Here is a 16,171-nt window from a genome sequence, read left to right as displayed (position 1 = left end):
TCGTTGGCTCCCTACTTCTGCCAAGCACCTAGCGGCATCTCGTGGCGGAAAGTGGCAACGCTGGCCAAGCGCGCGCGTGCCGTCTAGCTCACTTTAGCTGCGCTACAAAAACGAACAATGCGGGAGAGCGCGTGAGCGATGAAAGAGGAGGGAGGAGGCGTTGCCCCTTGGAAAAACAAGCCACCACCACAACCGGCACAGGCACGGCTGCGCAAGCAGCCACGTAAGCAGCAGCGGAACCGTGATCAGAGCGTGGGCCACGGGAGACGACACGGCGATGAAAAGCCATAAATTCCGAGCTGTTTGGCAGACAATCGGCGCTAGGAGGAGGAGGAGGGGGAGGCGTGGGTCTCCATTCAAGGCACGCTGGTTGTTCCTCCGGACCCATTTGTATTACAAAGGGACCGGCGACACGCTTGCGTCGCAGGCGTGTAGAGCAAACCCCCTCGCCCACCAGGCTTTATTCTACCTACCCCCTCCCTCCCTCCCTCCTCTCCTTCCTTCGTTGCCACCCCCACGCTCCGCTCGTTCTAGAATCTGAGCCCACGATGGCGGTATTATGCAAGGTCTCCACTCTCTGTTCCGTGCCCGAGACAAAGAACTGTGGAGAAGGCCTCAAACAGAAGCCTCGAGTGTCGTGCAAATTGCAGCGTTAGCATAGATGCAGTCCGACGACGGCAACGCGGCACGATGGAGGCACGATGGCCTCACACGTAATGGGCCCCGTTTCCGGTAGTCGTACGGTTCTTGACCGATACCCCATTGTGGTTACATGTCCATGGGCTTTCAGCTCAACATATATGACGACTACTGTAGCAAGTGCCCGCCAAAACAGTGACAGATGGCAAAGACGCCGACGGAACGACGACGGCTTACGCGTCCGAGGTCCCGGGATCTACTTTTGACTCGGGACAAATCATAGTTCTCTTTTTATCACCAATTTCTTCCGAGGAAACGTGGCGACAAATAAGACGACGATGCCTGTAAAAGGTGCCGTGAAATTCTGATTAAGTACGTGGAAAAGCTCATCGCTGCAAGAGACAGACAGAGAAGATAACTAAAACGCTAAAAAACGACACACATGTTCTTCCTTACGCAGCCTTCGACTGTGCTCTCTGAGCATTCATCCAGCATCAAACAAGCACTCCGAGCTGCCAACAGAACTCAAGTTTTCGCCTAAACGTCTAACAACACTAGTGTGACTTCAACTCAATACAAACACACACAAACACACGTTTTCTCTTTAAGTAAATCAATACTAGCCCGATTTCAATTCAGAAACACACACTTCAAGGCGCCCCCGCAAGCACTGCAATTTTAGAACAAAGAAATGTCCCTCGTCGTTTCAATAACTAGGCCCGGCACTCTGCAGAACCAACCGCTCGCCTCATCTCCCTCAACCCCCCCCCCGCCTCCCGACAACCTCCCGCGGCGAAAAGCACGGCGACAACCACGGGCGTTCCGTTTCCCACAGCGTCGTCTAGGCTCCTGGGAGAACGTCCCACGCCAGACCCTATAGCTGCCTCGTGCTAGCTAGCCGTCCAGGAAAGACCCCGGGGTTGGGACCCGTACGACAAAGAACACGCACCACCTCCTCCTCCGGTAGACGGAACCTTCACGTTTCCCCACCGAAACCCCTCAATTTTTTTTCTCTCTCTCTCTCTCCCCGCTCCACCAGAGTCCCCACTCCCGCATCCCTACTTCCCTGCATAGCATCCCCTCAATCTTCTACCACCGCGCGCGCGCATCTGTCCTCTATCCTAGCCGCGCAAGAGCAGGCCCCCCTTTCCCTTTCCTCCTCGCCACAGCACTTAGGGAGCACGTGGCGGTTGGCGCCTGGAGCTCGGAGAAAGCGTCCCGTGTCAAGGTGGCGGGACGTCTGATCACGCCAGCGTTCCCAACATCCCCCCCCCCCCCCCCCCCGAACCTTGCTCGCCCCGCCGTTGGGCTTCACCGCGTAGCGATGAGTCACGAGGGAAAGACAGACTTAGAGGAAAACGTGGGGAAAGGTTATGGGTGAGCACGACATTAGAAGGAGGCGGTGGGAGCGAGACCCGTTAGTCCAAATGTGAAGACGAGTTTTATTTAGGTACGTTTTTTTGGGCCGAGGTTTGCATAAGTTAACGAAATTGGCCTCTCTGAGCCCGCGCCACAAGCGCGTAGCAGTTGTAGAAATTAAAAACAAAAAAAGTTAGGCAAAGGCCCGGCGCCAAATTAAATATTTGAGAAGCGACGGACTGCAAGAAAGGAATAAGCCAATGAAGGAAGAGAAACCTGATACGTCATTCAGCGGGTCCATTATCGGCTCCAATCGGGGGTCTTTCGTAACGCAGCTTATTTAATCGCAGCCTAAGCACATTGCGAACTTTGATTCAATTTGATAAGACGACATGAGGTGAGATTCTTCCTCTACAGGAAGGTGACACCGGAAACCGCCACGTCTGCGCCACGCGTGGTCGCCAGCTTGATGCGTGTCTTGTGAATGTGTGCGTGTCTGCGAGTGCTTACCTGTGTGGCCGCGTGTCCGTGCGCGTGTTTCCTTGTGTGTCCGTGACAGCATCAACAACAGCAGCAGCATAAAAATTCAATCATGGAGTTTTACGTGCCGAAACCACGATCTGAGGCACACCGTAGTGGGAGACGCCGAAAATTTGGACCACCTGGGGTTCTTTAACGTGCACCTAAATCTAAGTACACGGATGTTTCCGCATTTCGCACCCATCGAAACGCGGCCGCCGTGGCCGGGATACGATCCCGCGACCTCGTGCTCAGCAGCCGAACACCATAGCCACTGAGCAACCACGGCGGGTAGCAGCAGCAGCAGCATACAACGGCACCGTATTCATGGTGGATAATATGTGCATTTGTTTAACATGTACGACGACATAAAACCCACTGCTATCCTTGTAAATTTCCTCTTGCACTATCCAAATGGAGAGTATGTCTGGAGAGAAATTCATTCCGCAATCTGAGCGCGGTAAAAGGTGACACTCTAGAGTAAATGCATTGCACATATTTACTGTATTGAGCAAACGGTATTGTATTGACTAGATTAAACGTATTGAAACGAATGGCGGGCAAATTAATTTTGTGCTTGTGCATAAGTTTGTCCGTGGACTTCGTTGAAGTGAAAGGCTTCGTAAACATAGTCGCGTGTGCGTTCTCTCATTCTCATCCCCTAAAGCATTCCGCGTGCAATCGGTAAACGGTAAACGGCGGGAAAAAAAGGCAAACGGCGCCAACAGCGTCAAGGAACTCTTTTTTCTTTCCTTTTTCTTTTTTTTCTTTTCTTTTTTTTTTTTTTTTTTTTTTTTGGGGGGGGGGGGGGTCATTGCACTACGGAAACAAAGAAGCATGGCCTCCGAAATTGGCGTTCATAACTCTGAGAGCGCCAGTGGCCGAGACGTGGTTGTTGTTGTTTTCTGTTTCTTTATGGGGTGGGGGTGGGGGGGGGGGGGAGGGGGGAGTTACGTTACCAGTACCTCCCCCCACACACACACCCAGGCTTCGCCCCTGGAGAGGGCCGTCACTTGGGTGGGTGGGTGTGACGTGAGCACCGCATATATTAATAATAATATCCCAAATTTGACCTTCTGCCTCTTAGGCAAGTGATGTTTATATTGGTATGTATGGAGGGCAGTCGCTTCCTTGGTGCTTTCATTTACTACTTGCAATTCCAGCTGTACATTTGCATGACCTTTGCGGGAGCCGGGAATTCGAAACCGATAACTCGTTTCACGGGAGCCTTGCTCCGCTGCTGACCATAGCCTTGGCACTCGTTGGCCATACCTGGCCCTTGAGCCAATAATATTTATACGCATCATGCATACGCATCGTATACCGCCGTAATCTGCAGCCTTCATAGAAGAGATTTATTTATTTATTTATTTATTTATTTATTTATTTATTTATTTATTTATTTATTTATTTATTTATTTATTTATTTATTTATTTATTTATTTATTTATTTATAGTGTCGATCCCATCAGGGATCATAACAGAAGGGCATGTACATAGTTGTCTTACAATATAACAATAACAATTAGCACAATATTTAGTTTACATACAATACATTGACAATTAGCAAAGACAAACAATATGGTTGGCCGAAATAATAAAGCAATACATCGTATTAGAAAAAAGAACGAGAGTAATCAAAAAAGGTAGACAATTGACAAAGGTGAACGAAATCGTAGTATTAATTACAAGATATACATTACAGTATGCTTAGGAATAACAAGAGGTAATGAAATAACCTAACAATTAGAAGCGGTAAAGAATGGTAGGCCTTGGTAATACAAGGCAATAAACTTTATGATAAACAACTGGTAAAGAGGTAAAAAATTTAGCATAAATAATCAATGGAACTCAGCAATGGCACTACATGTAAGGTATTAAAGTTGGGTTTACACAACAGGTAATAATCTATAAATAAATTGGGATTTGGTGGAGCTAAAAATATGGAATAACCTTCCAACTGGCATCAAAAGTAATGGTAACACTTCAAAATGCATTAAAGTATCAGCAAAGCGTGTCACTAGACAACCACATCATAAGTCGAACTCTTCAAAGCCGAACAATGTATATGGGCGCCGTGCGTTAGCATTTGGTGGAGCTAAAAATATGGAATAACCTTCCAACTGGCATCAAAAGTAATGGTAACACTTCAAAATGCATAAAAACATATTCTTTCCTTTTTTCTGGAAAATACCCGTTTCTCCAATGTGGCGCTTCCGATACTTTTTGCGAGACTTTACATTGTATGAAGGCTCTTGTCTTCTGTGTTGTGCTAGCGAATCTACACTTCCCTCTTTGTAATTTTGTTTCTACTTACTTTTGTGATGTGACGATGCCTTGCTCTTGACGCAGCGGAGGATCGAACCGCTAACCTCGTTCTCGGCATCGGAGTGACAGCGGCGGTGTGAAGCAGTGTGGAGCACAGTCCTACCACACCAAAGCGCGCACCGGTCGCCTGTAGCGCATAAATCAATCGATCTAAGCAATCGATTTAATCAATCAAACAATCTAATATCAATCGTAACTAATTGTTTTCAAACGAAACTGGGTTGTTTGAGAGGAAAAAAGCATTCCGCTTGACAACGCTGCTCGAGCCAAAAAGCGACATTGATATAGTTACGACATAAATGTGAGGCGAAGTTCTGGCTGTCTTTTTAAGCGCCATTTATTTATTTATTATTTTTTGGTTAGATAAATTTCGTGACAGGGTGACATTATTTTGAAGGCTCAAGTGTCCCGATCGATAGCCTCTAGATAGGAGTCATCTGCACAGTTTTTTTTCTTTATTGCGCAATTAAAGAAGTTGCGTTAGTTATCTTTCTAATTATTGATCTTGGATGACTAAAGTAAATCAGTAGCTCGGAACCCGTCATCAATATTATGTAGCTGAGCGAAGAAACTGTCATTAAATAATGCTCTCTTGTGAAAGCTACGTGAACAAATATTTCGCATTCGAAGGCTGCCGAACGCTGACCCTCCCCCGTCCCCTCCTTGGGATGGGGGGGGGGGGGTCACGTGTTTGGTGCGCCACCCCCTGGCTAGGCCACTGCTACTGGCACGGCCCCGTGAGGAGGAGATACCTTCCGGATTGCCTTCGTTATCTTCATTCCTTCAATGGCAGTGCAACTTCGTGATGCCTGTGGCGCGCTAAATATGCGCCTGCATTCCGCCGTGCATCATCCTTTACGAGGCGAAGCAGCGGTTTCGGCGGCAGGCGTTTGCTGCTATCCATCGGCATTAAACATTCTGAACTGGGCCGCGATTCTGCTGCCATGCCAAATTTCGCTCGATTCACGGGAGGGCAAGGACCCGGCGTGCTCCTCCCTGGCTACACCCCTGCCCTTTTGTAGAAGCACGTAAGCCCGTTCTAAAAGCTTTGAACGCTGAATGATATACATTACCTCTGTCGTTATTGACGCTATGCATCGCCTCAGAGATATTGAACAAAGCGCGCCGCGGTGCTAGCGTTGCCAGCGCAGCGCCCCGTCGACTGTCTCGGAGGCTATGCAATAGTTTCTTTGGCCGCTTTATTTTTCTGCGAAGCAGCTGCTCTGAAGGTTCTGCTTTTCCTGGGAGTACGTTCGCGTCGTGGCGAATGTCTGCGCTAAACTACAACGCTACTGGTCCCAACATAAATGTCTTTGTGTGAGGACAATTACAATATCGCACGTCTCAAGTGCGCACTTCGCGCTCTGCTCTGTCACGCTCTACGCGCGTCCAAAATATGTGCGATTGTTTCTGACGCCGACTAGAGACAGCCTACTTTAAATTGTGGTTTTATGACATATAATTTGGGCGTGCACTTTTTTACTTTTTTAAGATTTTTACCTCGTCGCCATTAGAATGGCCCTCACCCAACTTGCTTTCACCTCACAAAATGACAGAAAATAGTAGAATAATTTCGACGTCCTTTCATCTTTGCTGCCTCAGCACAGTATATAAAACAACTTCCACAATCACTCACCACAATGCCCAGCAGCACGAATGTGAATACGAAGCACAAATTAACGACACAAAACGCGAACGCCATCGCCGAGTAGCGTGCTGATACAGAGCAGACGACACCGATCCCAATCTCACACTTCTTAAACGCAGCCAAAGTGGGTTAACAATTTAAAATATAATACTTTCAAAACAATTATTTACATAATTGTTTAGTTAAAGCTATATTTCGCGTTGCGACAATTACGTACCAACGTTTACGAGCATGCGGCTGCCGCAAAACAGTAGCCTTTAGCAACATGGCGGCGTTCTTTGCCTTTCTGAACAGGGGCTCTCTCCGGGCTATTTATCGGTTAAAAGTAGTGAATGAGAGTCACGACGCGTTAAAGGTAAGAAAGGGCAATGCCCTGTCTCGAACTTTTTGCGCGTGTGCTTGCTGTTAGACTATGTGCTGTCTTTGTAACAGTTGAAACGGCATGGTGTCCTCCTATGAGCAATGACCTTAAGAGGTTCCCAGCAGTGTCCTACTTCGTTTTTTCTAAACTTCGCAAAAACCACGGTAGTTTAATGTGATTCTCAACTAGCGCATTTTGCTCTATGCATTGCCCCTGCTGCGTTGCAAGTAATCCGACACGATGTAATGCCTCCGAAAAGAAGCTGTGCTATGCAAATGTCCTTGCTTCCACTTTCACCACACGGCTAATCAATCGTAGGTAATGTCCAGGTGGATAGCACGCTATTCAACGTATAAGATTTGCGCCAACGTAAACACACACACACAAAAAAGAAGGTTAATACAGCTTTGCTCACATAGCTGGGCGTTTACCCAACTCACCTGCTCGTCTTGAAGCGGGATCAATACTCACACCTGCTATCGACTCCGGTCTACTGCTACAAAGTGCTTAGCGCTATGACGCTTGAAAAGTTTTTGATGATTTCTGTTACTATACCACCAGCCTTACTTGTGGCATCTCCTAATTTACTGTGTAATATATGGCTAAGTGTCCTGAAAACCTGGTTCCTCAGTAACCGATGTGTGTTTAGAATACCGGCGTTCCGTTAGTAAAGTGAAAGGAGCAACCTAATCATGCATGAAATTTAGAGTGATGAGATTTTCGTTTGTTACAGCTCTCGCTACTTTCAGCACCTTCAACTGACTTATTAATTGTATGAAACTAAACTTGACGCTTTTACATGCCCCTGTTCTATCTGTTTTAATGAAACAGCTGTGTGAGACGTGTCAAAAGTCCTGACTCAAGGTTACCTCTGACAGATGTCCTTCAAATGCTTAAGCATTGGTGGTAGGCTTTTTTATTGAAATGCGGCGATCCATCTTTTTCTTTCTGTATCAATCCCTCGTGGTTTCGCCACAGCACACGGTCACATGGTAATGAAGCCTTCCCGCCTGCGTTTAAACGGCGCACGACTAGTTTCTCGGAGGCGTTTACCGCGACACATCCGCTTCCAAGGCGGTTTCAGTTCGTCTCCACGCTGTAATGTTATACCAGCCATCGTGGCGCATTAGCCATAGCGTTCTGGTGCGTAGCACAATTAATGTCACCGGTTCGATACCCGCCCGCGGCGCCCGGAGTTTGATGAACCCGGAATGCGAAAACGCCTGTTTAGTCCGATTTCAATGCACGTTAAAGAACCCCTTTTTGGCGAACGTATTCGAAGCCTTCCAGTATGGCAAGTCTCAAAGCCTAGCTGTTGCTTCGAAAGGTTAAACCACCGGCAAACAAAGAGTCAATCAGTCAACCAGCATTCCGATGTTTCTGTGTCTCTCGTTTGTGGCTCGCAAAGCCACAACAAAGTTTACTGTATTGTTCAAGAGCTGAAAGAAAAGACACCAGTTTCACACCTTAATGCCACCGGCCCTGTTTTGACCGCTAGTCTCCCCTTCTGAAAAACAACACTGTAATCCATCTCGCCAACTCCTTGCAGTGGTGCAGTGAAATGTACAGGTCGCGTCACCCCGCCAGGATAATGAGCTATAAGAGAGGCTCCTCCGTTGCCCACGTGCGATCACCCTCTGCACGAAGCCAACTGAATCCTTCACAGATGGATTAGTAGCACACGATGGGCAAGCCCTCCTCCCTTCTTGGGACACGCTATCGGTTCTCATTACCAATTGGCCGACACGAGCCCTAGCCTTCGCTTCACCACAAAGAATTGGTGAGCAGGAGTACAGTCTTGGTCTGTGTGAATGGCCGACACCCATATTTGTGAAACAGCCTACTGTTGAGTTTAAGCTGTAGCTCAAAACTGCATGCATTCACATTGCATCTAACAGCGAGTGTCCAACCGAGTTGTCATCCATGAGCCGCATGTAGAGTTGAAAACCACACTTGGGCCCATCAACTCTGACCTATATGATGAGAGTTTGTTAATCAGGACGGTGGCAGACCGTGTGGCTGGTCGCCAGCAGGTGCTGGTGGCATCCTTGTGAGCACCATGTTGCATTTTGGGCAAGAGAAGTGCGCGCTGCAGCTCGTACAATGCAGTGGTGGATTCTCGAGTCGGGTCGGTATACTCGGCCGTTCACTTTCAGAGATACTTTCGTGAGATTTTGCACTACAGGCGACAGTGTTATTGGTACAGTGCCAAGCCCCTATTGTAGCAGTGTCAAAAGGGGAAAGCATCTTCGAGAGCGATGACACCAGAACACTGCCCCTAATTTTTTAGGTGTTCGTTGCGTAATTCACGCAGGTGGGCCTCAAAGCACTTCTATGCAGACACCTTTGGGAAGTTCAACCTTTCATTCGACAGAGCTTGAACGGAGCACACTTGACACAGGACATAAGAGCAATGCAGGCGCAAACACATACACGCACTACTTTCAGTGTCAGGCGCCGTATGCGGAAGTTCTGTAGTATGTGCCGATACCCGCCGCAGTGCCCGAGTAGCAACGGCATTCTGCTCGTGAGCACAAGGTCACAGGTGGGATTTCCAGCTGCGTAAGGGCCGCATTTCAATACGAGCGGGATACAAAAACACTAGTGTTTAGGGGTGTGCGAATAGTGATTTTTGAGACCAAATCGAATACTTTTTGAATAGTGCCATAAGCGATTCGAATATCAAATAGTTTTCGAATGAATAGCCATTATCACAATTAATATGAAAGAATGTTTACGTCCCAGTATTCTTAAGGTTAGTAAGTCGTCAGAAGTGTTGTTTAATAAAAGCACAAATAGAGCATTAGGAGCAAACTAGTTTCTTTGCATGCACAGGGCTCTTCACAGAGTACGAATGTTAGCTGTACAACCTGTGAAGTGTGGCTACCTAAGTGGCGTGGCCTGCTCCACTACGCAAGTTCTCATGTTTTATGTCTATACTATGCCCGCGGGGGTGAAAAGAACCGTACTTTTGCCCCAATTGTATGTTTATTTCGGCGCAGTTGATGTTCAGAAATACTCTAAAAGTATTATATTCACATTCACAAATATGGACTATTCGATTCGAAGGCCAAATCGAATCGGACACTCTCCGATTCGTTATTAGAAAATTTTGAATTTGAATTTAAAAGAAACTACAGGCAGTCAGAATTAATCTGCTAATCCACAGCCCTCCACTGCGGTGTCTCTTGTAGGTTTTAAGCCCCGTAATCAATCGGCGCTGTACCAGTGAGCCCAACGTGCAACCCTTTTTAATGTCTAAGCTAATGGCAGTGTGTGGAGCAGCAGTGTGATTGATTGGTTGACTGATTTGCGGGGTTTAATGTCATAAAGTAACACTGGGGCAATGAGAGATGGCGTTAGTGGAGGACTCTGTATTAATTCTGACCTGCTGGGGTTTCTTAGCATGCACATAAATAGAAGTACATGAGCGCTGCTGCGTTATGCAGAAACCGTACTCACAACCGCATGCTAAGAAGCAGAACAACGCAGCCACTGAGCCATTGCGGTGAGTCGTAGCACTGTGACACAATGCATGGTGATGGGTAGTGCTTTCATCTGAGGCACTATGTTTAATTATAACATTTTCCGACTCATTTCCTTGACAAGTTTTAACTGGGTGAGCATGTAAGTATGTCAACCATCTGCCTGTTTGGATTTAACACCAGTTTGTGTGTTTACCATACAACACACAGACATCTCTGATATGCTGTAATCATGATCGGGTTTTTGGTGCCATGTCACTTCATGTTAGAGAGGGTTGTGTTATGCTTGTACATGGCGACACCAGCAGGGGAAGACCATCCATGTACAGCTACGACTGTAACAGCTTTGTTCCATAGCTATGAGTGTAGATGTACATGATGCCGAATCCAACGTAAACGTTATCATTGTCCGCTGTTAACCTGGTTCTACATCTAACTCTTCAATTCCTTGAGCATTGTGCATGCACTAGGGCTACTTTATAGAAGGTCTCCCTCGCAAAAAGCACTGTTGCTCAATCAAAGGGGCTATACAGAATTTTATCACGCTGGTGTCATCTTTGCATCACACGCATGGCTGTTTCCACACTCATTGATCTTTATTATGAGCATTCTTCCCTTTCTCCATTTCTCGCAGATTCATCAGCTGCGACATTTGACCTCATGCACAAGTAAGGCATTTGCTTGTTGTGTTTTTGAAACTTGTTACCATCGTGTGTCAGATTGTTCACTTTATTCAGTATAGCTGTGCTTGTATCAGAATGGATGGGGCACAATTTGCTTGATAATCTAGTAACTAGTGTTAATTATAGGAGATAGTCCCGCAGTTGCAAGTTTGGTCACGTACACTACAACCTATTATGAAGCAATGTGCGGAAGATACATCAACAAAAGCTGCAGTCCAATTCAGTGCAGCTGAAGGGTACTAGTGATGTTAGTTAGTTAGGGAAACTGGGTTTATTGGCACAAAAGCGACTTAGGCTTTGCTGCACCAGTCACGGTACTAGTGATGTGTGTGCAGCTTTCCATTGATTGTACCAGTTGCAGAGTGCTTGGGTGTTCAGCTATAGAACTTGAGGCTATGGAATTTAATCCCAGTCATGACACTCACATTGTAGTGAGAGGGAAACATAGACATTTGTGTAGTGAAATTTAGATGCACATTGCAGAACCTGCGACAGTCAGAATTAACCCGGAGGCCTCCACTGTAACATCGCTGATCACTCAAGTGTTGCTTTTACACAGTAAACATCATCCTTAAAATCGTTACTTCAGGGGAACGTCTTCAGGGAATAGACTGCAATGGACAGACATAACTGTCTGCAATTTGGTTAGTGCCTACTAAGATGTGGGTGTGACTGAGCGTATCAAGGAAGTGATGACTGTGAAATTCCTTTCCAGTACTGAGAAGCATTTCGAAAATGCTGACCATGTGCAGGCTGTTAAACATATGGTACCTAACAGGCATGTTGTTTGATCTGTAGACTTTCTGAGGCCAATCTGCTAGTGTTTGTCTCAACACATGCTCACCATTCTTGAAGTCTGCAAGAATTGTCATCTGCTAAAGACTATTGACTGACGAAAATTGCAGTTCAGTTTTTTTTTTTTTTTTTACACAATAACAACTGAAATTATTTTGCTTGCATGATTTCTTAAGGACAGGTTTTTCAATTAAATTAATGGTGGTGTCCAGCTTCCTGATATTCAGCCTTTAACTAACCGTATGTACATATGCAAAGCGCATCGACTTGGTTGCTTTGAAATATTTCAATGAGGCTGAATGCGGTTGAATGAGTGTCAGTGTTTCCTGCCTTGCTTTGTGGTGCAAATTAGTACGCGAGTAAGCAGTCAAGCAGCTTTGGCAAAGCACAAACTGCAGAACCTCATTTGGTCTTCTACACTTTAATTGTTCTTGCATGTCTCGTTCTTTTTTTTTTTTTTTTTTGACTGTTGCTCCCCTGTTTTCTAGAATCACAACCTTTATTTTGCTCCATTGCACACTTATATTTAGCTGTTGCGACTAATAAGGGCGCCCACGTGGAGCAATATTTGGCTACGATCTGCGAACTTAGATCTGCCCAGCAAGCACCTGACTTCTAATCCGAAGCGTATTGCACGATCAGTGAAAAACGTTATCGCTCACGTGCCTCCATTGCTTTCATTATTCGTCAACCTTGTTTATTAGAGAACGTCGAACTGATTTTTTGACAAGGGCAGTAACAGCAGCTGGTCACGTCAAATTTTTACAAACGAGTGTTGAGCAGAATGTTGACAGGCAGAATAAATGAAAATTGTAAACTTTCACTTATCAAGTACTTCACGCACAGAGAATAATAAGAAAATTGCAGCTACACATAAGACATAGAACGGAAAGAATATGGTCATAGTGTAACGTTTTAGGGGTCATGTCCATTGATTTCTCGTGGTTGTAAACAAGAAAACAAAAATTGAGCCCCTCAGCTCCCCTTATACTTCTCTCAATTTAGGAGCTGTATTTCAGGATCTGAGGCCATGTTAGGTGTTTCATAGATGGCTTTAGCCTCACCCACCTTGACACTGTATGTTGACAGCGTGTGCGTGCTGGTTGGGAACATCTTGTCAAGCAGTGGAACGTTCGAACAGCGTGGCACAGGACAAAGAAATGGAGCACGGGCAAGCATTCGGTTGTTGGTCAGTTCTCAGGCATGTGCCTCCTTTCTCTGTTCTGTGTTGCGCTGTTTGAAAATTCTGCTGCTTGACTTTTGTGTGTTGTTTTTACAAGAACTGCTACTACAATGTACCCATGTGGACAGAAGTAATGGACCCCCTCCCTCCTGTTTTTGCCTCAGCTGGCTAGGATGTCGTGCTTGTTTCTACTTGAGGATGCACTTCAGGCACATCGCTGCACCTTAAACAAGAGTTAACGGCAGCTGTTCCATCAAGTGATGCCCGATGCACCGCAGCTGTGGCCTAGTGGTTGAGCCCCCTCCTCGGCCGCGGGAGGTTGTGGGTTCGATTCCCACCGCTGCCGGGCACCCACCCGGGCACCCACTGGTTCAAATGGGCGCAAGCGTACCCCGGCCTGGCGTTCGGCTTCCTTCAGGGGTGATACGCTTGGGAAAGGAGCCTGCGCCCTAAATTCCCGTCGAAACCCTCGTGAGCACAAAAAAAAAAAAAAAATTGAATGTTGGGCGTTCTGCAATAACTTCAAGAACGTTGGGCGGTTCGTTACATTTTGCACTCAGCAGTAGGCATCCCTACATTTCCTGCTCAAATTAAAGTACAAAAGAAGCAACAAAAATTCCTTCACTCGATGTTGCAAACTGTTGCACTCGGGAAACGGCAAATTGTCCTGCCGTAAAGCAGGTCGCGCTTATCGGCGGAGCTCCTCCTTGAGGGGGTCTTGCGCGAACAATAGGGCAGGTCAGGCGCACCGTCTCGATAAGGTCTATGAGGCCGGATTCTCACCGTAATCAGCGTTATCGGTCGTGGCGTAACATGTCGGACGACTTTTGGGACGCATTATTGCGCGAGAATGCTTTATTCTGATTCCACACTTTCTCTCTCCGCTCGGGCGAGATCCGTGATTCAACGTCAGCACATCTGTATATCGCGCTACTGGAACGTGAAACGCGCGAGAATCATTTACTGAAGGAGCACTGACGTGCCATTTTCTACTTTCCTAGGAGAAATACTGGAAAGCAAGCCTTAGTAGAAATGTTGACAAGCAAGACTAATCTTTCTACAAACCAGTCCATATAATAGACAGTTTTAGTTTAGCGTGTTTACCGTAATAGCGGGCTTACCGGAATAGCGGGATCGAAATGCGCATGCGCTATACGCTGACCGACTCATACCGTTTAGCGTACGCACGCTATTTCTCAGATTTAACGCTGTCGTCTTTGCGTGGTTTACGTAGTTTACGTAAAACATGGTCCCGGTCTCCCGCTTCGAACTGAATTTGGCGTTGTTTTGTAGAATTCACTTCGTTCGTAGCAAATGACTGCGTAAACGGCTTTTGCTTAGTCTCATGCCGCTTCGCCGATAGAGTGTTATTGCTAATGTTGAGGAATTTTCGAGATCGCTTCTCGTTTCGAACGCGCCTAAGCCTAACTATGGCCTAACGAGAAATTTTCTCCGAGATGCGAGCGCCACCTGTCGGTAAAGTCGGGAGATGGACGCGACGTCGGCATATGGTTTCTGAGGTGGGAAGATTTCGGAGGCTATGGTAGACAGCTTGTACTGCTTGTCTGTTTCGCTACAGATCGGCGGACATGGGAAGTAAAAATACAACGTCGCTCCTGGCTTTCATTGCGCTGCCTATCGCATTTTCCGGACGCGCACACACACAGAATTACTTAGGTGCCCTATGTATGCGAAATTCAAGGCTTAATGGAATAGCGTCCCGCATGTAAACTACGCTATCACGCTATACTAAAACTCTCTTTCTGCAAAGTTCGTTTGCGGAACGGTAACGCTACTTCCCTTAACCCCGCTATTATGCTAACGTTAAACTAAAACTGTCTAATGTGGAAAACTGCGCAAAAAAAAACGAAAAAAAAAAAAAAACGACGAGTAACACTAGCGCTGACTTGCAAGGGAATATTTATTTCGCGAAAACAAGTATAAGTACAAAAAAGGCTACGACAGCACAAAGCCAAAAAAGAAAGGTGCCATCTAACATGTAAAAATCAGCGAGAGCAAGGATTGTGTCGAGCCACGTAACGCGATATAAGGGTGACTAATCACCATCAAAACCCAAACACTTCCGGATTACGTCACTTCCGTGCCCTGGTGCCGTTTCATCCAATCACCATCGCAAAAGTGCTGCCCCGGTGCGATTTGCCGAATTCGCCATCAAATGTCACCTGTCTGTCTCTATCTAGAGCTAATGTACGGCTCGCTTTAAAGAGTTTCCTAAAGGGATTCTGTACGATAACTATCTTGTAGTTTGTGTGTGTTGCTGTTTCTCATACTGGTTGTTTTCCGAAATAAACATTTAGTTGCGAGTCAGTGCTAGTGTTAGTCGTATTGTACCCGCCGTGGTTGCTTAGTGGCTTTGGCCTTGCGCCGCTAAGCGCTACGCCACTTCCTGTGACACTTCCGGTGACGGTCTCGCTCGCGAGCTGTTGCGTTTGTCTTGTTTCGCGCAGTCCACGATTTTGCGCGCAGTACACAAGAACACCTGATGAGCGGTACAAGTCAGTGCTACACGGACACTGGGGCAGACGCAAGCGGATCACAGAGCATGATCGCGCGCTGGAACATTGTAGAAAAATGACATAGTTTCGCTCTCTGCGCGCCCGACAGCACGACATGGGAACGAGCAGACGAAACGGAACTACATCTCCCTTGCTACGGTACGAAGTAAAACAAATACACGCAGACATTCGGTTTGTAGGTTCTATTATTTCTCTAAACATTAATTCGTCTATTGAAGCAACAGATTAAACAAATAACTGATGCTGCCGTGAATAATTCTTGAAGTCACGTGTCGCCGTGAGTGACGTCACAGCATTGTCACGTACGTAGGCGCAGTTGTGCGACTGACGTCGACCCTCCGGCTCTTAAAGCTCTTTGCGCGGCGCCTAGGAATGTAATACTTAGCAGACGCGATCAATATCGCGCATTGTATGTTCTACGCTTGTCGGCTCAAAATGGCCAGACCTGGTGAGAGGTCAGGTCTGGCCATTTTGAAGAGAGAGTAAATGAGAACGCTAAATCTTTTATTGCGATAGCAATTATATGGACACTCCAAAGCAGATTTCTGCCGTCGCCGTCGCCGTGAGGTTCCGTATGACGTCAATGGAGATGAAGTCGCCGCGCGCCGCCGAACGCTGTATGTGTGAGTGAAAG

The 16,171-nt window shown here is 46.6% G+C and overlaps 1 protein-coding gene across 1 annotated transcript in view; it reads left to right on the top strand.

Moving 5' to 3' along the window:
* Positions 1-6,748: 6,748 nt before the first annotated feature.
* The window catches only part of LOC119457879 (dihydrolipoyllysine-residue succinyltransferase component of 2-oxoglutarate dehydrogenase complex, mitochondrial), a 52,814-nt gene continuing 43,391 nt past the window's right edge, over positions 6,749-16,171 (top strand). The window contains exons 1-2 of the mRNA XM_037719639.2: positions 6,749-6,848; positions 10,974-11,007. Coding sequence (XP_037575567.1) covers positions 6,759-6,848; positions 10,974-11,007 — 124 coding nt within the window. The 5' untranslated portion in view covers positions 6,749-6,758. The remainder of the gene's footprint in view (positions 6,849-10,973; positions 11,008-16,171) is intronic.

The sequence above is a fragment of the Dermacentor silvarum genome, chromosome 7 (assembly GCF_013339745.2).
Source record: "Dermacentor silvarum isolate Dsil-2018 chromosome 7, BIME_Dsil_1.4, whole genome shotgun sequence".
Lineage (NCBI taxonomy): Eukaryota > Metazoa > Arthropoda > Arachnida > Ixodida > Ixodidae > Dermacentor > Dermacentor silvarum.
Note: the sequence above shows the minus strand (reverse complement) of the source record. Positions and strands in the feature narration are given on the sequence as shown.